At 24.3% G+C, this 23,954-nt stretch overlaps 2 protein-coding genes across 9 annotated transcripts in view; one reads left to right on the forward strand and one right to left on the reverse strand.

Moving 5' to 3' along the window:
* LOC112599412 overlaps window positions 1–21,007 on the forward strand; it is a 32,316-nt gene extending 11,309 nt beyond the window's left edge. For 4 of the 8 annotated variants that reach the window (XM_025346322.1, XM_025346319.1, XM_025346321.1 and 1 more), the window contains 13 exons: window positions 10,378–10,490; window positions 10,575–10,689; window positions 14,916–14,995; window positions 15,116–15,228; window positions 16,682–17,008; window positions 19,021–19,079; window positions 19,380–19,443; window positions 19,546–19,633; window positions 20,008–20,118; window positions 20,236–20,386; window positions 20,463–20,580; window positions 20,649–20,735; window positions 20,806–20,937. In XM_025346322.1, the coding sequence (XP_025202107.1) occupies window positions 10,378–10,490; window positions 10,575–10,689; window positions 14,916–14,995; window positions 15,116–15,228; window positions 16,682–17,008; window positions 19,021–19,079; window positions 19,380–19,443; window positions 19,546–19,633; window positions 20,008–20,118; window positions 20,236–20,386; window positions 20,463–20,580; window positions 20,649–20,735; window positions 20,806–20,937 (1,558 nt within the window). Of the gene's footprint in view, window positions 1–1,947; window positions 2,051–10,180; window positions 10,243–10,377; window positions 10,491–10,574; window positions 10,690–14,915; window positions 14,996–15,115; window positions 15,229–16,681; window positions 17,009–19,020; window positions 19,080–19,379; window positions 19,444–19,545; window positions 19,634–20,007; window positions 20,119–20,235; window positions 20,387–20,462; window positions 20,581–20,648; window positions 20,736–20,805 lie in introns of those variants that run through there. The other 4 variants (XM_025346324.1, XM_025346323.1, XM_025346325.1 and 1 more) reach the window with 3 other exon arrangements.
* A 739-nt stretch (window positions 21,008–21,746) lies between these two features.
* Window positions 21,747–23,927, reverse strand: LOC112599322 (zinc finger protein 595-like). Its single transcript, XM_025346171.1, has 4 exons — window positions 23,749–23,927; window positions 23,532–23,678; window positions 22,271–23,136; window positions 21,747–22,211 (listed from the first exon to the last, which is right to left on the reverse strand). Exons 1-4 carry the CDS (start codon window positions 23,899–23,901, stop codon window positions 21,914–21,916), a joined length of 1,464 nt encoding a protein of 487 aa, XP_025201956.1. The 5' UTR covers window positions 23,902–23,927; the 3' UTR covers window positions 21,747–21,913.
* Window positions 23,928–23,954: the final 27 nt, after the last annotated feature.

Consider the following 23,954-nt stretch of genomic DNA (forward strand, 5'->3'; position numbering starts at 1 on the left):
AGAATATAATATTTATTATTTACTTATTATTTTTTCAAATGAACGAATATGACAAGTAAAATATTATTAAGTATACCATAATGTCACAATGCGCTTCATCAAATGTATGTGTTTGAAATAAATTTCTAAAACATTAATCAAATATCAACAAGTACATTATATCATTATCAATAATTTATGCGTATAGCTTATAGACGTCATATAGAAAAACTAAATATTTAGATAATATTATTACACAAAAAAAATATTTTTATGAAAATAATAATAAATAAATAGATTTATTACTTATTTATAAAATGTATAATTTATATAATGTACATAGTCATAAATATCTCAAGTCAATGCTCTTTGATATATTTGTTCTAATTATATTTTCCAATATCAATATGATTATTAATAATTTGTATTGAATAAAATTTAATACGAAACGACAAGTTAAAAAAGTAACGACTGGAGTGAAATTGAAGTTTCATTTTCTAATTTATTATAATACTAGTGGGTTACTACCATCTAAAACAACCATTGCCTACATACCTAAGGTGCCGTCTTCGGTTCCAACGTGTCTATCGACGTGTTCAAGAAAAACAAATCATAATCATCATCAGGTGGGTTCTCTTCGTTCTATTCGATGGTGTTCGGTCCAACCCACGCAAATGTGCGTGCGTGCCCTACCAGAAATAATCTGCCCACGTGTCCTACGTGTGTAGGCATAGTATTTTGTGTGTGTGTGAACTATAATATAAATGAATAAATAATAAAACATATACAGAGTGATATATATAACTGATTTCTTATAAAAAAATTGCGATTTATAAAAATATTTTTGTATCTAGCTTGAAATAACCATAATATTACATTATTATTTTTGTATGACATAATTTGTATTCAATATTCAGCTATAAAATATTTCTAAAAATTAGTTTCAAATCAAATTTAAGCCATTAACTACTAGCCTTGACTTTAAATAATTAAAAAAAAATAATTATAATAATGTTCTTTTAATATTTGGTAATTTTTATTTTTTGTAAATATTTATTAAAATAATACAATTTGTATGTTGTATAATGATTAATGAATCATGTCTCCATACTTTCAAATTGTAAGAAAACAATTTTTTTTTTTTTTTTAATTGACTAAAAATTGGTGTTGATCGATGGTTTTTTAGCGGAACAGTCTGTACATTATGTGCCATTTATCTCTGTCTACCACCCGATATATGTGACTCCTCGATCTGGCCCCTTAATCCCACGACTAATAGCTGATCCGTAGGCGATCCTGGACCAAATAACTTTACGGCGATGTTGTCGTTTCCTTTTTGATTTTTTATTATAATGCCATGTACACACATGCTTACGTGTATTATTATATTTTAGCGTGAAATTATTATTTTTTCTTATTTTGTTGATATTTACACATTTTAATTATGTATTCGTTGCCCCCTACCACCAGACAACCGGTTTTCTACTTAAATCTGTAGATCAGTCAGTATAACTGGTCTATTTTAATCAGCATATTATTATAGTGATTCGGACTGTCTACAACCGCGATGTGCTAGTATTGCGATTCACGATATGTATCGATCTCTCGTAGCCATTACGATATTGATGGGCCAGAGTTGATGTTAAACACAATATGTCACGTGACTAACTTTTTTTGTTTTTTTGTAATTATTTATAAATCATTGTGTGTTTAATGATGAAAATTCTAAGAACACAACAACAATAATAATAGTTAATTTATAATTCGATAATAACCAATTAAAATACCAATAGTAAAAAATAAATTAAAAATAAATGTTCACATATATATAATCAATGTGACTCGTTTATTATTATAATTTTTTTTCTTTCGCCGACAGTAAAAAAAAAAATAAAAAATAAAATATAATTCGGCAAGTATGACAAAATATGTTGTTTTACATATAACTTGCTGCATAACATAGTAATTTAAAATATATGATAAAAATTCTTACGGATTTTTTAAATATATTTATCATTTAAATGTGTGTGATTTCGTCTCCTTTGGTTTCCGATAATTTTTAAATGCACAGGTGAGTAGATGGCTTTTATTAGGTAATAATAACTAATAACTAATAAGTAATAAGCAATAAGCAATTTTTTTCAGTTGTAAAAATATTTATTTATTTTTTAATAATGTTAAAAATAATATAACATAATTATATGTACACCTATTTATAACCACACTGAATACCTATATGTATTCTTTTAACTGAATATATACATTAAAAAAATAGGATCGTTTTTGTTTTGATTATCATTTTAAACAGTGTTTGTATTAATTTATATGATTTTATCATAATTGAGGTTTTTATCATATAGTTTATAATGTTATTTAATACAACGATTTTGTATGAAAGATTTGTATTATTTGTCGGTTTATTCAAGGTCCAATATAATTGCCAAATACCAGATTAATTTTGAAAGACTGTTGAAAGCGTTGTTCTCGATGGATTTATAGAAAATATTAATAATATACTAGCCAAAGTCATGTTCACTGTATAAATAAATATCAATTTTATAGCTATATGCGACAGAAGATCCTTGAAATAAAAATCTGTATGATTTATTATGTTAATAATATAAAAATATAGATATTTTCTAATGATTTTACTAATTTTTATACATTTAATTTATAAGCGTTTTTTTTTTTTTTTTTATCAATTTATAAATAATTTTCATTTTATGATTTTTACGTCAAAATATAATATTGCTTACATTTTATTATAACTTTTTAGTATTGGTTTTAATTAGGTACGTTATGTATTACTATATTAATAGCCCTGATATGACGGTTATATAGCATATTTAAATATCCCTAAATTTTATATCTATAAATATTAATATAGTCTGACTATGCCTGAGTCATTAACATTTTAAATTATTATTTTTGGTTTAAATATCCTTTTAATTTAATTTTAAATATAACATAATATTACGCAATATTAAAAATTTAGAAACATTGGTTTTTATTAATTAATGGATCTACCAATAATTTTTAATTTGACATTTATAAAACGTTATAAAAAGTGTATTTAGGTTTATACATTATTTCAAACGAAATTGTAAATTTGCGTACAATTTTCTATTGTAGTGTTATATTTCTCCTAAAGTTTTATCCTAAAACTTTAAACAGTGGCTAAAATACGACTTGGAAAGATTGATTAGCAAATAAACATGAACTTATGAGCCCGGCAGGTGATAAGTAAGATATTTTGGACATGGGTAATACACGAAAAAGAAGCTATTCATTATACTAATAGCATTAGTTACAGCTTGTGATGTAAATTTGTTTTTTAGTGTATATACTTTTTATTTATATTATTATTACTAATATATTTGAAATAACTTAGGTTAAAAGAGAGATTAGGAATTAATTATAATCACTTAAATTCCTCAAAGAATTTAAAACTTATTTGTTGATATCTACCTTCATAGTTGATAGGGTGAATGGGTTGGGTGGTTATAGATCTCATTTAGTCTCATTAGAAGCGATTGGATTTTTAATAATTAATATAATAGTAATAATAATATTTTATATTATATTTACTGACGCACATTTAAAGGTATTATGGAGTACACTTATTACTTATCATATAATGGATTAAATACTAAAATATATAATAAATAAAATTATTGAATGTAACAAAATGATTAGATATTTTAAACATAAACTGATTAATATAAAACTAATTTTTAAATATATAATTGTTTTATAGTTTTTAATCATCACTTTCCTGGGATAATTTTAGACAAAACAAAATCTATAAGCCTTAATGAATTAAACGGAACTTGAATTATTGATACGTATAACACGATATGAATTTTTTTTTTACTTAATTTAAATATAATTATTTTTAAAACGTTTGTACATGTGTATGTTAAAATTCAAACAGTTATATTAGACGATTTTAATAATAAATAGTCAAAAGTGTTCGGTTACCATACTTCATAAGAAAATTGAAATGTTATTATATTATTAACTATCAAAATGTCCACAAAATTTTTAAATTTGAAAAAAATTACATCACTGCTTATTAACATTTACGCTCCAAATATTATAATTAAAATATGAGGCATAAGCTGTTCAAATTTCCACACATTTGACAGTATGTTTTCGCCTAAGTTTTTTGTTAAAAATGTAGTTTAATATATTATTATAAAATATGTTTAATATCTTGGTCAATAGCCCTGTCCTTCTTGGAAACAATGGGTGTTTCTTTCGCTGGATTTCGCTTATAATGCAAAACATTCATCCATTGTCCATCCAGTCCGTCGCACTCCGACGTAAGAGGTCATTGTTTTATTAACTAATGAATAACATTTTATTTTTCGGAAATCTTTGTTTGTATAATATTATTGTATATATTTTTTTTTATATGCATAAACCGTGATTTTTTTTAAAAATAAATATCTAGGTATCATAATTATAATAATTTTAAAGAAATGTTTTTATTTTTAGTGTTATATTTTAGTAAATACTTAGTAAAATTATTTATTTGCTACATTTTAAAATTAAGCATGAATGATTTTTAGTTTTTATTTGACAAAATAATGTTTAAATTTCGACTGAATTTTTACTGTTTCTATTTATATATTATAGAGTATCTATATGCATAAAACTATAATATATATATATATATATATATATATATATATAAATAGATAGTTTCATATAAATAGGAAAATATTAATTAATGGTGCACTCTAAGTATACAACTTGTACATAGAAAAAACGTTGGGCATGTCGAGTTAATTATTGTTGGCTCACACGTCAACTTAAGCAATACAATTTGGTCGATTTGGCTTCTTATTGTAGTGCATAGTAAGAAAAACTATGAACTATTTCCGTTAAATATTCTTATAAATATGATAAGGTAATGATTTCGTTATGTTTGGATAACAACGTCGTTGTACTCTAATAATCGAAAATATTCTTTTTTTACTATATGTAACACCACGAAAGGTAGAACTGGAAAAATAAAATTCACTCTAATATTAATCTTAACATAATTTAATTAGATCTGTTGAACATAAATTTGTATGTTGTGAGTGGTTTAGAGTGATAAAAAAACAAATAGTACGTTGACATAATTTAAATAAAATGTATACATTTATTATTTTATTATTATATAGGTATAGTAGAAATAATAGTCTTATTAGTTTAATGTAGAAAAACTTTTGTTGAGGTTTTAACCTAGTTCATTAATAAATTAACACAATAATTATGATAATTATTATTACTAAGCTTGTAAGTAAATACAGCTATATAAATTTTTATGTTAATTTTAAATAAATCGTTTTTTTATAAAGTTTAATATTTAGTGTCGTTATTCTCAATACACTTATCTACTATTTAGTATACTTATTATAGTTGCATATTTAGGACGATTCTAATATGAATCTTATTGTTAGGTATGCCTTCATTTTGGTATGCTGTCATGAGTTCGGTAGTTAACCTTTTGAAATTGTGTCATGATGATGATTTTTTACATCCCGGCAAGCGTAAAGATGTTTGTAATTTTTTTATATACCAATAGTACTCATATCAATATATTTCTAAATTTTTGTATTTTTCATGGCAACTGGCAACTTTTGCAACTTTTGCTCATGCACTTTTAACTTGGCATACATTGTTTTCAATTTAATAGTTCTATTTTAATGCTCTAATTAAATATATTGTAGAAATCTATAAATGTAAACGGGACAATTTAGAGAAACTTAAAATTTATTTGGCCATATTACTTTTTGAATGTTATGATTATGACTTATAATTTTAAAATTATCAATTAAAATCTTTTTAAAGAAGTAAAATATTCAGAGCGAATAAGTCATTTTTGCTTGCAGCCTTTAATACTTGCAAGTTATGTATTTAAGCACTATAGCGACCCATCTACCTATCTCCAAATACCACTATGGGATACGACGATACAATCAATCGACTTCTCCTCCCGTAATTTCATAATACTTACATCTTGAGTTTTAGTCTAGACGTTTATTTTATAAATTAACCAAAAATTAATTTTTAGTAAACCTTTAGTAACAAACAATAAAATTTTTGGTAAATATGATACGGAAATGAGGAAATAATTTTAACCATTAAATTTTTTAATAAAGTTTAATGAGTAATAACTAAAATTTTACAAATGGTAACGTTTTGTCATTATTTTTTTATACGTCTATACATAATTCGATAATAGTTATAATAATAACTGTATTTTTGGTTAGTTTATTTTATAAGTTATAGCACTTAATAATATGATAATTATAATTTGAGTATAATATATAGTAGTTTGATTTTTGATTATATTTACTTCCTACACTATTATGTATCATATATTATAATATTAAAATATAATGTTACAGATCATACTATTTTTTTAAACTACATTCTTTTAATTTGAATTATTATTTTTTTAGTTTATAAATATATTACATTAATTTTTTTGCTTTTTAAATCATTTATTTATTTTCCCAAGCGCCCACTATATGTAGTCAAACAAGATATGCTAAAATAAGTATCTATTTTCATAACACTCCTTGTAAGACGAACACCTAAAATTGATGAACTAACTCTGCTAAATTAATAAATTCCAAAAGTTTTCATCTACATATTATTTTTTTATTTAAAATATTCGATTTAGTGATAATGTTTTACGAAAGTTGGACCACTTTGGCACAATAATCATACATGAAACATATTTATGGTTAAAAAAATATCCTGTTTTCAAAACTATACTTAGATGCGTGACTGTTTAAACTATACGCATGTGTGTATGTGTAATTATACACAAAAATAAAAATACGCACTCACAATGAAAACAGTAAGTATAGTCAATTTATCTATTGAAATAAGACAAACAAATAAATAAAGACGTGAGTGATTAATTATTCTTGTATTCGTGTATGCGATGTTATTTTTCTGACGATTTAAAATATTTTAATGATTTCTTTATTGTCGTATATTTTTAATATTTTTTATTTAAAAAAAAAAAACAACAATAATGGTAATTTTGCATTTGAATTTCGGTTATACAATTTTAAATAAAGAGGCTATAATATGAAAGCGCAATTATTATTGTATTATAAGTATTAGTAATAAATTGATTTTATGAAATACTATAAATATATGCATAGGTTTTAAACAAATGACAATAGCAGGAAATCAAATATTATACACTACATTTGTATAATAGTCAACAATTAAAATATTTTTCCATATACCAAGTACCTATATATTCTAACAGATTGTACATTTAACTGTTTTATGGTCGTATAACATATACAGAGTGAAACATTTCTTATGTATTTATTTAAATTCTAGAATTTTTAAGTGTATACTTAGGAACTGTGTTTTCAAACTCTTCAAGTTTTTATATAATTAGAAGGGTTTCCAGTGGTGATACAAACAATGAAAATCAGCTTTTTTTATTGTTAAGTTTATTAAATATATATTTTTAATCAAATTATACTCTGAAAGTGTTAGTATTTCTAAATTTAAATTAAAACGAAAAGTTTATCTAAATTACTTAAATGTATGTATTTTTATACTATTATACTTATAATAAGAATAGACGATAGTACCTACTCCTTATTTATGGTTTTACAAAATCATAAAATAGATGTATTAATGTTTTAAGTTTTTAGTCTAGACACTAGACAGTCTAATACTAATTTTAATACCTTAATTTTACCAAAAAACACATTTTAAAACTAAAACGTCTAAAATATTGCATTTGTTAGCACACATAGTTCAGTATCGACGTTTGGGCTTCTCCTTTTAATCTATGCTCCTATCCAAATTTTTTACGGGTAAAAATATGTATTACGTATTTTAGTTATTAGCTATAAGCTACAAACATGCAGAGAACATTTGCCTTTTAATGTACATTTGAATAACAAACATTATTAAACTACTATTGTCTTTTATTTTACAAACTCGTTAGGTTACTTGCTGATTTTTATAATTATCATTACCTGACTCCTTACAGGTAAATTTTGTTTTTAAATTTTTATTGAACAGATTGCGTCACTTTTGTTTTTTTATTTTCTTATTTGATCTGTCTTAATATCATAATATGTACAAATCGGCTTAACAAAACCTTTTCAATAATGATAAAATATCTATTTAATAATATCATATATTATGGCTGGACTATTGGAAATAGCTACGAAAAATGCTTGCGGATTAATATATTTCAAAGAAGTTCGTAACTTCGACAAAATTTTAACTTTGTCTTACTGTATCTTCAAAACAAATAATAGTTCAAAACTAATTTTAGTGCAAAAGTTTGGTGTAGGTTTATACGTATTAGTAACTTACTGGTAGTAAGTATTAAAGTACTGGTCGAACTTGCATGGCTAATTTTATATTATTTTTTATATTTAAAAAAAAAAAGATTCCTATCTATATTTTACATATTATAAATCCTTTTGTAGTTTAATTTAACTAATAAATAGATAATTCATAGATATTAAAAAAAAAAACAATTGTTTTTTAGCATTGACAGTATGTATACATAACATAATTTTTATCATTTTAGGCAATAACAAAATTATACATTAAATTTAATTTAATTAACATAATTTAAAATTATATAGCAAACATTTAGTGGTATACAGTTTTAATAATTATAATTCATAAAACATAATTAAAATAATTAAACTGTTATTTCGTAACACATAAAAATAATATGTCTAAAATAAAATACTTTAACTTTTATAGTTTTAATAATATATATATATATATATATATATATATATAATAATATAATATATATTTGTCTTATTGATAACAACTAAACATGAATGCCAAACTTTAATTTAATTATACTTTTGTTAAGTTAGTTGTTGTGTGATTTTACTAGACATGTAAGTTAATTAAATTACTTTTTTATTTATTAAAAATAAATAATTTAACTTAATATATTAGTTAAAAATTAAGCACAGATCTCATTTTAAAAAAACTACAGTATGGTCAATAATATTCTAAAAACTAACAATTCTGCCCTAAACCTCAAAGTATAATACATCTACAGAATGGATTATACAAAAGAGAATAACATTTTTTTTTTGCCAATTTTGACACTCCTTAATAGTTAATGATATATACATTTAAATATTGTAAATTGTAATATATAATTTTAAAGTATACTTGAAAATTAAAAAAAAAAACAAGTATATAAATAAAAGTATTATTCAAGGATAAAATAAGTGAGGTGAACAACATGGTAACATTGGGCTTAATGAAAGTCAATAGTTTTGATTATCTACAATTGTATTATATTATATAATATAACACAAATTAAGAAAACCACTGTATGTTATAAAGGTATAAAGGTTATAAAGGTAGAATGACACAAATTTTCGTTATCACGACATAAAAGTCAAAGCACCATTAATTATGTGTATACAATGTTATGTAAAAACAACAATCTATGATAAAGTATTATAAGACATCTATAAATTAAAATTTATAAATTACATTCAAAATACATTTATTGAACTTTTTATTACCTATGAGTAGATAAAAAATAATAATAATTAAAATCAATATTTTGACAATTAAATAAAAATTAAATTAAACAAAACAAACCGTGTATTCTTAATTTTATTCATAATTAGTTTCACTAACTACTTCATTTCATTCGTCTCGAGAGAATGTGATTGCGTATAGACTAAAATACATCGTTCCTCAACCCAACAACCCACATCTTAACTTATCTCGACTCCAATCGTATGCACGAATTAGCCACATTCTTCCGATAAACGGTCTGTAGTTTTTTCATTGTCATTTTATTTATTTTAACATAAATATTATACATCGTCTGTATTAATTATATATAATATTAAGAAATTTAATGCATTTTTTTACTTTTTTTTTTTATTGGATTTTCCAATTTAATTATGATTGTTATTAAATTATCTGTTATTACAGTATTTTTGACTTATATCGAGTGTACTGGAATTTAATTAGATTATGTAGGAATTTTATTCTGTACACACACTGTATTAATGCAATTCGACCGGCTGATATTATTAGTTCGATAGTAGGTATAAAAAAATCCTCACGCGCGCATATCTAATCTGCATATTGTTCTAATCCTATCATAGTAGGTACCTACAATACTTTTATGTATTATACACTATCTAACTATTTTTGTTGTCTCTGTGCGTTGTTTGATTTAATAGCGTCAACATGGTTTCTTTCTGTGCGCACTTAAATGTAATACAAATTAATAAATAAAAAAATAATTAAAACTAAATGCTAAGGCGATTCCAAATTTTTCTTTCTTGTATTTACCTAATTATACAATATGATATTTATACAAATATTTGTGTTTTATTTTATATCTTGTAGAGAATTGTGTTCGGCATGGAACTCGCGTGTGGGCTCCCAAAATACGAACGCGCCGGCCCACAGAGTTCAAGCACTGTTCAACGACCTAGGATTGTACTTGACCTCGGCCCAAGGTAATTCTTTTGCAACAAAACTTTTCCTTATTTGCATGTAACTTTACTTTAATACATTTTGTCATTTTACCCGTTTTCAAACAGTCGCTGAAATGATGCAGTGCGTAATGAAATGTGCCAATAGAAATTCGCCGGTGTACATGACATTTGGTGAATTTTGTTTATTGGCTAAGAAACTCAAAAACGGCTTGGATAGAGGGTAAATAATAAGCAGAAATTTTAGTTTGGTTTATTACAATTATCTTTATGTTCTATTATATGTGTAACTATTATTTGGTTATATCGTAATATCGTATATGCCATATGAATACCTATATCCAATATTGTTTCATATTAGATACTTGCTGCATGTATAGTGTATACCTACAATAAAAAAAAATAAATATTTTTGAAATTCAAGAGATTCAGTTGCATATGTAAATTCACGTTTAGATGATTATTAATCAATATTATAAGTTATAACAGTTCGATGTATTTAATTTGTATCTTTATAGTATGCTCAGTGATTAGCTATACATGTTGCACCATTGTTTATTAATTATTATCTATATATAGATATAATAGATATTTATACGTGTATAGTGTTGTATAAACCTTGTTGAAATTAAAAAAAAAAAACAGTTATAAATAATACTGTAAAGTGCTTTGAATTTTAATACTAATCATAAAAATCATATATGACAAAATTAAATAACATTTTATATTTTCCTTGAAAATTGCGTGTACTTGTAAGTCAATTAGGTTTTTATTATACTAAATGCATAAATATTACAATTTTAAAATATTTATAACTTACTATGAAGTTAAAATATAAAAAAAACCAACGTTAAGCTCTAGATCAGTGTGTCTCAACCAGTGTTCCGCGGCACACAAATGTACCACGACCGTGGTACATGCAGAGTACACTACAGTGTTAATAAAATGTTAAAATGGAAAGTTTTGTTTCCGCCTTACGTACAAATATGTGTTTACATGTATCAATAGACGATTTCACACTCTAAATAATCTACTTAATTCTGGTTTTTTAATATTAAAAAGTTAATATTGATCTATTAATAAATTTAAAAGATGATAATCTAGAGCAATGGTTCTCAACCTTTTAATGTTCACGGCGCATTTCTTATAACTATACAGTTTGACAGAACACCATAGAAATAAAATAACAAAAAGCAATCAAAAAAGACATTTTTATTTTAATTATTATTTTTTATTATTAATATATTATATAATTAAAAATTAATACCAAAATACTAAGAAACCAGGAAGTAGTCTTAAACATCTATATAATGAGTAATTTTTGGTGATTATTTTATCAATAAATTCTCATTATCTCGATAAGCTCTCACCAACATTGAATATATATATATATTATGTATGTATATAAATATATTTTATGTTAAGTCATTATTATGACAAAATAACACTTTGCTATTTTTATCGTTTTTTATTATTTTTTTAAATTTTATTTACATGAATGATAACTTATAATTTTTATTTCATATTCTAAAGCGGAATTTTTTTTATCTTTGCTTATAAGTTATAACCAATAAACTACTCGTTGAAATTTCAATTTTTATAAGTACATCAAAATTATTAAAAAGTTATGTTTACTTTGAAATATGAAATTAAATTAAACATTTATCTATATGTTTTATTCAAAAAATAAAAAAACTTAAAAAATTGTCCAATATATAGTTGTTGATGTATACATTTAAAAAAAAATGTGTGACGTTAGATTTTTTTTCAATTAAGATATATAATATTTCTGTATTTTAAAGTAAAGATATACAATTGAATAATAACTATTAATAAATATACCAAAATTAAAAATATATCTATTTAGCATACGTATTACATACATTAAATAAAAAAAAAATTATTTCAACAAACTTTTGTACTATTTATCTGCTTGATGAGATGATTATTTAAGTATTCATTCTTTGTTTAAATTTGTATTTATAAATAATTATATTAAGAGGATGCTACACCCACATGCGTTGTATCCATCTTACAAACGTACAACATAACGAATTTGCTTTCAGAAGAACTAATTTTATATTGTTAACTTTAATATTAGAGTGAATTAACCTTTTATCAAACTTTAAGGTATAAAGATTATTTATTATCTCTCTTTGGATTTTTGCGATATTTTGACTTTAAAGCAAAGAATGAGTATGTATAATATTAAAATATATAAATGCTCATAACTTGCTTGAAAATCAAAACATTGTAAAATTTGACAACAAAAAATAGATAATGTTGAACCTTTAAGTTTAATCATAGGTAAATTGGCTCTAATATTAAAGTTAACAACACATGATCGGTTCTACTGAAAGCACATTTACCATGTTGTACGTTTGTAAGACGGAGACAATACATGCAAGTGTAACATAATCTTAGTATAATACATTAATATTAAATATATAGTATTATTAAAAAATACGTAATACCTATATATCTATTTAAAATCAATTAAATATCTGGTAGAATTAATTTATATGATGTTTGCTCATACTTTATATAACTGAACATTAGCTGTAGTTTCAATTATTTTTTAAATTATCATCTTCTTTGATATAAAATATACTCTTTCAAAGATAATAAAACGTTGGATGTAATTATATAATACTTAATGTTAATGATGTCATTAAAACATTGAATATACACTATCTTATAATACTTGTCATATTTCTGCATGATCTTAAATATACATTCTATTTATAGAGTTACCTATGTTGAATAATAATAAATTTATCATACAAAACCGATAAAACAAAAAGAATCCTTCATCATATGTTTTTGTTTTTTAATTGTATTTTTATCAATTAATTTTTTTATCTGATGGGTAAATTAATAACGACTCCGACGCAAAGATGTTATTATAATTAAAATTAGTCATTTTATTGTAATACTTTTCGCTAAGCAATAATAATCATTATTGTTCTTACTTAAACCATTAGTCGTAAGTTTTAATAATTTGATGTGCTCACGTTTATTTATAATGGTGATATACTCACAAAATAATTCCTCTGTAAAATTGGACAAATTCCCATAAATTAATATGTCGGTGTATTCTTTTGAAAAATAGTACAATATCACTCTATGGTTTATTGACATTTACAGCATTGAAATTGTTTCTAATGTTTGAATATTAAAATTAACCTATAAATATTATTATGTATTAAATTATATATACTATATATTATATTCCTGAGAAAATCGTCTCTATTTGGTCATCTGTTAAAATATATTTTCCAAAAAAAACTCCATTGATGGTGTAGTGTAGTTATTTTCCTTTGAAATGTTTTATACTCTACAATAACTAAGATATATAATAATATATTATGCTATAAATTATATTGTGTGTAAGTTTAACTACGCAACTAGTGAAAATCATGTAGGTAAATCATTAAAATTATTTATTTTAATTTATGACACGCCACGTATACTTAAAAGGATTACATCATTTTCTATTCTCAGTTATATGTTTATCCTTAATAATATATAGTTATTATAATAAACAAACGATGCAAACATATTACTATTATTAATAATATTTACATCGACGTAGTAAGAATAATTTGAGCCTCAATGCAATGAGTATTGAAATATCCACTCGTCTGTCAATAGTTAATATTGATTTGATTTGAAAATATTACAGTTTTGATGGAGAAGACACCGTACGTCAACTGTCAACTTCAAAAATTCAAAATAACATACTCACTTATTTGCTAATAAGAAGTTGTATTTAAGTTTAAGATATTTTCTAAATTCACAACTATTAACTGTAGTTTTTGGAATAGATCAATTTTAGTCCCAGTAATATGTCATTCAATTGTTCAACAGACCAGTAATGAATATAATATTATGCATTTTACTATTTATGTTGTCCCCGCTACTGAAATTCCTTAAGAATATACAATAATTTTCACTATTAAATAACACATTACAATTATTACTTACATGCACTGACAAACGAAAAAAGAATAATAGTGAATGATGATGTATATTATATAAACTTCCAGAATCTATTTATATTTATTACGAAAAAAAGATTCTATATTTTAATATGCCTCTGTGTTATGCATTGATATTAAACTTATGAATGAGACATGGTATAAAAATGTTTATACCAACACAATTAATACTGTATAGTAGTTAACTACAACACCATTGCATCTCTTGTCACTCTTGTTTGAATGATAATTTATTTATCGCTCAGAAAATTTTCTGTGCGAATCAAAATCATAATTGTTTCTATCTTCGTTTTGTTAAATAAAAATAGGAATTTCATATTCATGTGTTGAATACACATAGGTACGTATAATATATTGCGTCGTATACTACGTTTCACTAATTAGATATCTTCACTATGATAATGATATACTGTCCATTTTTACTAATATTCAAACTTTTCTTTTGCAGTATACCAAGATCAGTGCAATTTTCACGGATATTAGAAAAAGATCAAGAAAAACACATAAAGGGAGTAAAAAAAAACTCGAGTAAGCCAAATCCAAACATAATGTCCAATTGTAATAATATTAAGTTACGCCCGCCGGTGACAACTATATGCACACTCTTATTCCGAATCCTGTTATCATTAATATCCTCCGTTTATGTAGGAAGTCTTCACAGCTACGATGTGTTCCTGGGCGGTTCCTGCAATCCAACTACGTGGCGCAAAGACTTGGCCATACCGTACTTGCAAGATACCGGTGTGTCATTTTACAATCCGGTTGGTATTCATAATGTAATACTAAACTGTAAATATTATCAAGCGAAAATTGTTAGGCGTAACTTGAATAAAAGTTATTTTGTACGCATTAATTATAATATTTACATTGATAATTTTTTTTTAATTTTCTCAAACATTAAATATTCCGCATCAAAACTTTTTTGCAGAAATTAAATCGAATTATACCCATATAGTCAAAACGTTTTGGTAAAAAATAGGTTTAATTTTTCTACATATGTAGAAACATATGTCATGGTATTAATGTTTCATTTATTCCGTTTAAGGTTTGCTTTATATAAACTAACTCATACGATTTGTTCCTTTTTAAATATGGCATAATGTTAAGTATATGATTTAAACGTACTTGTTTCAACATGCTTACAAATGCATACTTGTATTTCAAATTTTTTAGGATAATATTGTATCAAGGTCTATACTTGTTTTCTGTTCTATTCAATATAAAATCATCAACCAAGGATTCAATTATAAAGAGCCATCGCTTCAAATGATAAAGAATATGATCATTGGTCTCGTAGTAACAATTTTTTTCACAAAATATAATTATTGTTAAAATTCTAACTGATTGTAGTATAGATCTTATTAATTTTTTTACATTTAAAAAAAAATGATGTTTTTTAAACTTAAATTTATTGTAAGAAGCACAATTGATTTTAATTATTATTTAACGTATATTGCATTTGTTTAGTTAGTCATTAAAAAAATGCGTGTATAGGTATTTAATATATGTCAAATAAACAATTAACTTATATGCATGATGGTATTTTGCAAAATGTAATTAAATTGATATATTTCCAGTATATTATACAGGTACTGGAGTAGGTACAACATTAATTTGCAACGGAATTTGTTTCTATATAGCATAATATTCACATTTTATATGATAAATTATAAGGTAGGTATTATGTAGCTATAATAGCTAATTATGCTAATTTGTATTTAATAATATATTATTATTTGATGACAAATGTTTATCGTATCATATAATTTCATAGCAGTAAGTATAACTGCACACAATTTATGAAAATAGGTAACTGCGTAAATATATGAATAATTGTAAATTTGTAAATTTATATTATCCATCATTCGAATGACATTTCTGGTATATATTAATATCAAATATAGCATGTATAAGTACTTATTTATTTATTATAAAATATATCTACGTGTTTGGGTGTTCCCCCTTTTTTACGCATAAAAGCAATTGACAATCTTTATACAATCAATATTATAGTATTTGGCACATATTACTGCGGCCTGCGTTCCAACATTTAAAATAAAAACTATTTTATAAGTATATAATATAAGATAGGTTTTTTATGTATTATATATTTTCTCCGAAGACAAATATGTTGACGGCAATATTATCTTATCAAAATCAAATTTAAACAAAGGTTTCTACAAAATTTAACATTTCGTTTTATGTGGTTTATAGCAAGTGGACCATTGGAGCCAAGATCTAATCGAAATAGAACACGCGGCCAAGGAGAACGCGACTATACTGTTTTACGTGATCGACAACCAAACCAGGAACGTGGTCAGCGACATAGAGACAGCCAATTTCGCCGGTAATCATAATAATTTGGTGTTAGTCATCCATCCACAAGACGCAATTACCGGATCGGTGATCGCCGGCGAACTCATCTCTTACCGTGAAGCGGAAGACATTAAAGAAGCCCTGACGATGTTACAAAAAATCGCTGCTAACCAGAGAACGCTAGTATTCGATAACATACCGGAAGCATTGAACAATGTCATTCAGGTATTTAATATATTAACACAGAAAGACTTAGGGGTGGATATTATGTTGTCAGTTTAATAACTTTTTGTAAAAAAAATCTAATTTGTTATAATAAGTAGCATACTATAACCTATCCGTATTGTACTCTGAAAACAAATAACAAATTATTCTCAAATATTTAAATTTCCCCATCTTAAATAGCTTTCAATTTTTCATCAATTTATTCATTTAGATAGGAAAAAAGCCCGAGAACCATGTGATATAAAAGTAGTCAAAAAAAGTGTATAATTTACTGATTGATTTCATACAATGATCATCGCTTATAATTTTAGATTCTGAGCGAAACGATGAATGTATTATTTTATTTTATCATAGTGTGTTTCTTTTTTTTTATATAAGTACATGATAAATTTTCAATATAATATTTTAATTAAAAAAAAAAAAAGTGAGTAGTCTTGGATATCAAATTGAATCTAGTTTTTGAGAAGTCAAACTTAAAAATTCTGAATACTTACTTTATGATCGAGAAAAATAACAAAAATTAAGGAAAAACGCAAAATTTTAGACAAACCCCATTTTTAACAACATTGATTTTATTTTTTTTTTATATAAGTAGAAAACGAAAAAAATTACTTAAGATTTTTAGCAAATATTAATATTATCGTTTTATGTTTACGATGAAATTATCAAAATATTTTGACTACTTTGAACTATTTATAGACATACAACTTTCAATTTTTTTATTATTATTTTTACAAATATTGATTAAAAATGATTTGCTTGGTAGAAATGCATGAAAATGTAATGCAAAGCTTCTAATAAATTGTTAATTTTTCAATTAAAAACTATTGATAATCTTTAGTCACAATATTTTTTTATGAATTTTTAAAATTAAAATGTCAAAATTCACGAAAGTTGCGAAAATTAGTGATTCGTTTGTTTTTAGAAATTTATGAAAAATTTTTTGTTTCTAAGTTTTGAAAATATTATATAAGATTTTTCACAAGTAGTTTATATTAAAACAATAAAATCTAAAAAAATTAATTAGACAATTAATTTTTTATAGACATTTTATGTTCCATTTTGGACGAAATTACTTATTTAAGTGATACATAACGATATGTCAATTATTTTGTTATAATTTAAAAACATTATTCATTGGAACTTTAACTTCTATGAATTTTATTATATGAAAAAAAACATTTTTGATCTATTTTAAAGTATTATCTATTTGTAGGTATTATAAATCTATTTTTATTGTTGTACGATATTTACAAAGAGACGTTTTTAAATTTTGAATAATATAAGTAAATTGATATAATAATATAATATGGTATAAATATAAAATAATATAATAAATGCATTATTTTTGGAAAAAAATATTTTGATATTCTATAATACTAAAAGTAAAATATATGACTTTAATAGCTATTTCAAAAAATCATATCACTTGCTGATGTAGACTGATAGACCGTTTTTGCTCAGAATCGTTTTTCGTGAATCATTACATTTAATTTTAACAACAATAATAGTGATCCACTTCAACCTCCAATGTACAGCATAGCGCCCATAGCGGTATTCACTTATTTACTTTTTAATCAATTAATTTATTTGGATACCAAATATACATTAAATAAATCAATAGTTTAACATAAAAATAAATCTTTATTAAATATTTTAATCATTAGCGGTCTTTTTAATAAAAAAATTTTAAATTTCCAGTATCTAAACTTAATTTGTTTTCAACTAATTAAATAGGTAAAATGTTAGTCTAATCTAAAATTCTAACCCTCCCCCCCCCAAGTTACATTGAATAGAAAAGCAAAATAGAATAGAATATATTAAGTGTATCTAAGCTTTTTACTTGATATTTATATTAAGAATTATTATACCTTTCAAAATGTAAGCTCTTAATGGCCTTAGTCCACCTATATATTATAAACAAATTCAAAATAAATGCAGATTTGAGTGACAATTTTTTTTTTAATATTTAATATTGTGTTCAATTTTGTTGTTTTGTCTACAAATTCAAGATTTTGAAAAACAAAAACCGCCAAATCAACGATACCAGCGAAGACGACATTACGTATCGGTAAGAATTAAATATAATATACAAATATATAATCTACGTGCACACACTATATGGTATTTACCAAACTACCAATGTTATAGTTAAAAATATAAAAGTATAACTTCTTGATTCGTATTTCCTTTAACACATTTTAACTTGATCAAATCTTTAAAATTTGTTTATAACCTTTGAGATATAACATTTTAATAAGCTTAGTCAATTTTTGTATCTGAGACAACTTGAAAAATAATTTATTAAAAAAAATTTTATTACAAAGAAACTTTATAATATAATAATATAATGCATTATGTTTCATTTCAGCAAGATCCGTGATGCATTTAACAAGTTCAACGTCGATGCGCCGGGGGAGATTAACATTTCCCATGTATGTTGTGGGTAGGACTCGAATAATAATTTACGATTAACGTCAACGTACTTATAGTTATCGACTGACGGCATGTGTGTGTGTTTTTTTATTATTATTCAGGTGACAAGAGCTATCCAACTGTTAGCCAATCAGAATCTGTCCGAAAATGATGTGCTAAATCTGACATCCGAATACCGCGATACCAAAGGTATAAAAAACAAAATAAATTAACATTTTATTTTTAATATCATAATAAATTAGTTTTTGAATCGCCTCAAAAAATGAGTTTTTTTATTAGAATTTTGTTTTCTGCTATTTTTATCTTACATTATCATTTTTGTTTTATTTGCATTTAAAAATGTGATAATTTACATGTTAACAAATATAATAATTCAAGAATTACTAAACTTTAATAGACTTGAAAAAAATATAGGTAATACACATTTGTCTAGTCTATTGTATGAGTTACAGCAAATAAATTGTTTGTAAGTTAAGAATTGTCTATTACAATTTACAAACCATTTGAAAATTGTTACTCTTTACGTCGAGAACTTCTATTAATGTATGCATGTGTTGTTACAGATGTCGGAAGTAACCATCAAGTTTATTTTACATTCAACCAATTTTACGCTATTGCTTCTAAATTTCTACAGTTACCAGACAAAAGCAATCACAGGAGTGGATTCGACATCGGTGAATTATAACTTATTAACCTATAATAGCTAACAACTAACAAGTAGCATCAAACATGTTTGGCTATTTAAATGTTAATAAAAGACTATGGTATTAAACATTTAAACATTTTTACAGGACATTCGTATCGTTCAAATTTAGGCAAACCATTTTACTTGTCACAAAAGAGTGTTGAAACAAGATCTTCAAAGACGACCGATATTTATCTAGCTGGAGAAAGTGGTGATGATATTCGGTGGAGAGAAGATATTGCTATTCCCATGATCAAGTACATTTTTAAACATTTTTTTGTGAGCTTGATGTTATAAGTAACTATAGGTACTAATTTTTTTGTCTTTTTGTAGAAAATCTAATTTAACATATCATGCAGCATCCAAAACAGACCTATCAGTATTATTAGATGCACGTATTTTGTTATTTGTAATTCCAAACAATTCAAGATCTTTAGCAACCATGACACTAGTAAATTCCATTATTTTGATTTTATTTAACAATAAATAATTAATAGAATTCCGTAATAATAATTACAGGCAGCATATTGTATAGCCAAAAGCTATAGAATGGTATTATGTATACAGAATCTCAGTAAAGATAACTGCATAGTTCGTGGTGAAAAGGTATACACACATTAAAATATTAAAACATGACAATTTTAATACTGATTAAATAAAGTTGTTTATTTTTTAGTTAACACAAACGGCGATCAATGACTATAATAGAGGACGGACTTATCTAGCGGATTTGGCATCACGAGAACAAGTGCCTGTATTTGAATCAATAAAAGACGCTGTTGAAATCACATTGCAAAAAATCTTATAGCATAATATATTGTATTTTATAAATTATATTGCACATAGAAAATAATGACCATTTAATTATTTTGAATTACATAAAAACTAACAGAAATGCACGAGCAAAAATATTATATTTTTTTTATTTATAGAAACTATTTTAACTTATAAGTACCATTTTTTTGAATTTTATTTTTTTTTAACTAACAGCTAAGGAATTATTTTTAATTTTAATTGTATTGATATTAGGTTAATGCCTGTTTCATAATATATATAAATAAATTTAAATACTTAAAACTATTCAGTTATACTGTTGTGTTTGATTTCCTATAATTATTAATTTTATAATATATGTTATATTATATTATATATATTATGGTATAAAATTTAAAACCTGTGATATTTGATCTAATTGAATTTAATAGTTTGAAATATTTAGTACAAGTATGTATTTGAATATTTCTTATTTTTAACATTTTAAAAGAAAACAATGTTATTATTTTTAAAATGCAAAAATGTTTTAGTTTCAATTTTGACCCATAAAACTAAAATCTAAAATTTAACAATGTATTTTTTATTGTTGCTCGAGTATTTATAGAAAAAAATTACAATTTATAAATACAGTATTAAGAAGTATAATACAATAAATTATATATTATAAAAAATAATAATCCTATTTTTAATTTATATATTAATCATTTTTTACTTCCTTAACTATGTATTATACATACCAACTCTTCTTAAAACGTTTATAGGATATGTAATAAAATTGTTAATACACTAAAAGTCTAAAAGCTATTAAATACTATATGGTATTAAATGTTATTTTAAAACAATTAAAAAACATTTGACATTCAATAGGTAGTCTGAGAGAAATTATTACAAATTAATTATTATTTAATTAAATTTAAATGTATAAAGGTGTAAAAAATAATTGCTTATACTAGTTGTAATTTCAGATGAAAATAGTAAAAATAACAACATATTATAAATATATTTTTAAATTAAATTTCAATAATTGGATGACATTTATTTTTGTGATTATGCAAAGTCTTAATTCTCGTGAAGTATTTTTCACATGCATCACATTTAAATTGTTTTATGCTATATCCCAATGCATAGCAACTGCTTAAATGTTCCTTGAGGTGTGACTTTTTTTTAAACAATTTTCCACAATGAGCACAACTCAACTTAGCTTCTTCGTGTGTTTTTAAATGTACCTTAAACAAATCTCGATTTTTAAAACGTGCACCACAATGATCACAAATACAATTTTGTGGCTCATGGCTAGATTTGTGATACCTAAAAATATAAAATAAAACAAATAAATAAAAATAATTTACTATGAGCATTAATCATACTTCATATTTGATGGCTGGCTTGTAGAGTAATCACATTTATCACAACGGAACCAAACTAACTTTTGATGAACAAGACGATTATGTCTACGCAATGATGATACAGTAGAAAACTCCTTTTTACATTCCTGGCAACAATACTCTTTGACTTTTGAATGAGTATTTTCATGTATTTTTAAATTGTACATAGTCTGAGCTTTAAAGTCACATTTCTGACAAGGGTATAAACCAATATGAACATTCAAATGGATATCAAGAGTTTTTTGTTGAGTAAACTTCTTTTGACACATTTGACAAACGAAAGATTTTTCTCTATGAACCTTTTCGTGTATATCTAAACGCTCTTCGGATAAAAACAGTTTTCCACATTTTTTGCAACTATAATTCTTTGGCATGTTGGTGTGCACTTCTGTGTCATGCATAATGAGATCGTTGAATTTTGTAAATTTTTCCAAACATAGGTTACAAGAATACGTTTTACGCTGATATCGATTATATTTAGCCATTGATTTTGAAATTCCATTTTTTAAAATAGGTTTTTCATTTTCTTTTTGTATTTTTTTCATAGAAATAGCTTTAGGATTCCACCAATTGGCTTTGGTAAAATTAGAGCCTTTTTTGCTTAATACATTCAAAGCTAAATCCAAACATTCCTTACCAGATATGGTATCATTAATTAAATCTTCAGGTGGTTGTACTTTTTTCATATACTTTGGAAAAGGAGAATCCGTACATATAGGATCATTTTCGTTCCATGGTTGTGTTAAACCATTCCATAAAGAATCACTTTCAAAAAAACTGATGCTCAAGTCTGACATTTGAGATGGTGTGAATCCCATTGGTCCTAAGTTTGTTATATCAGAATTGAACTAAAAGCAAATATACATTTATTAACAGTGATATAATTATATAAATGCAAACAATTTTATTTTTTTATGAGTGGCTAAAGTTATTTAAATAATATAATTGTTAGAATTATATTTGAAGGACATACATAGAACTGGCTGTAACTTTAAAATAATTTCAAGCCATTAATTGTTATAGATTTCGTCAAAAAATATTAATATATAATAATTGATAATCTAATCTGCTGGAGATGGAATTAAATTTTAATATTTTTAAATACACAGTATTAAGTATTTAAGTAATTTACCTAAGCAATAATTCTATAGTTTTTCATAAAGTATACTCAAGTTAACAGTTAACTTAAAATGAACAAGAAAAAATACAATTATTTTTAAGGTTAATTTGTATATAATATTACCACTAAGTCAGACTCGTTCTTATCCTGTCTGTATTGCTGTAAAAATGCATTGGTATTATCACACAGTAATTTGAATTTAGCCCAAGAATCCAAACTTAATATGCAACTTGTACATATATTAGTTGGTTCATCAGTATTTAATAACACCTGAGAATATTATAAAAATTAAAAAACATACCTTAGTTATAATACCAATTTGTAATTAACAGATATTTACCTCAATTTGTACACAATTTCTTATAGTCTCTTCAAGAACTGGTTTTTCAAATATTGATACCATTTTACTATTTCCATCATCGTCACGAAGACATAATCGACAAACTTTTTCAAAATCAATTATAAGTGGTGCCATTTTTAAATATTGTAACATAACTCGTTACCATCTTATTATTTGTATTTACAATAAATAAAATACATAATATA

This window comes from Melanaphis sacchari, unplaced genomic scaffold (genome assembly GCF_002803265.2).
Source record: "Melanaphis sacchari strain LSU unplaced genomic scaffold, SCAv2.0 Contig50_pilon_pilon, whole genome shotgun sequence".
In the NCBI taxonomy this organism is placed as follows: domain Eukaryota; kingdom Metazoa; phylum Arthropoda; class Insecta; order Hemiptera; family Aphididae; genus Melanaphis; species Melanaphis sacchari.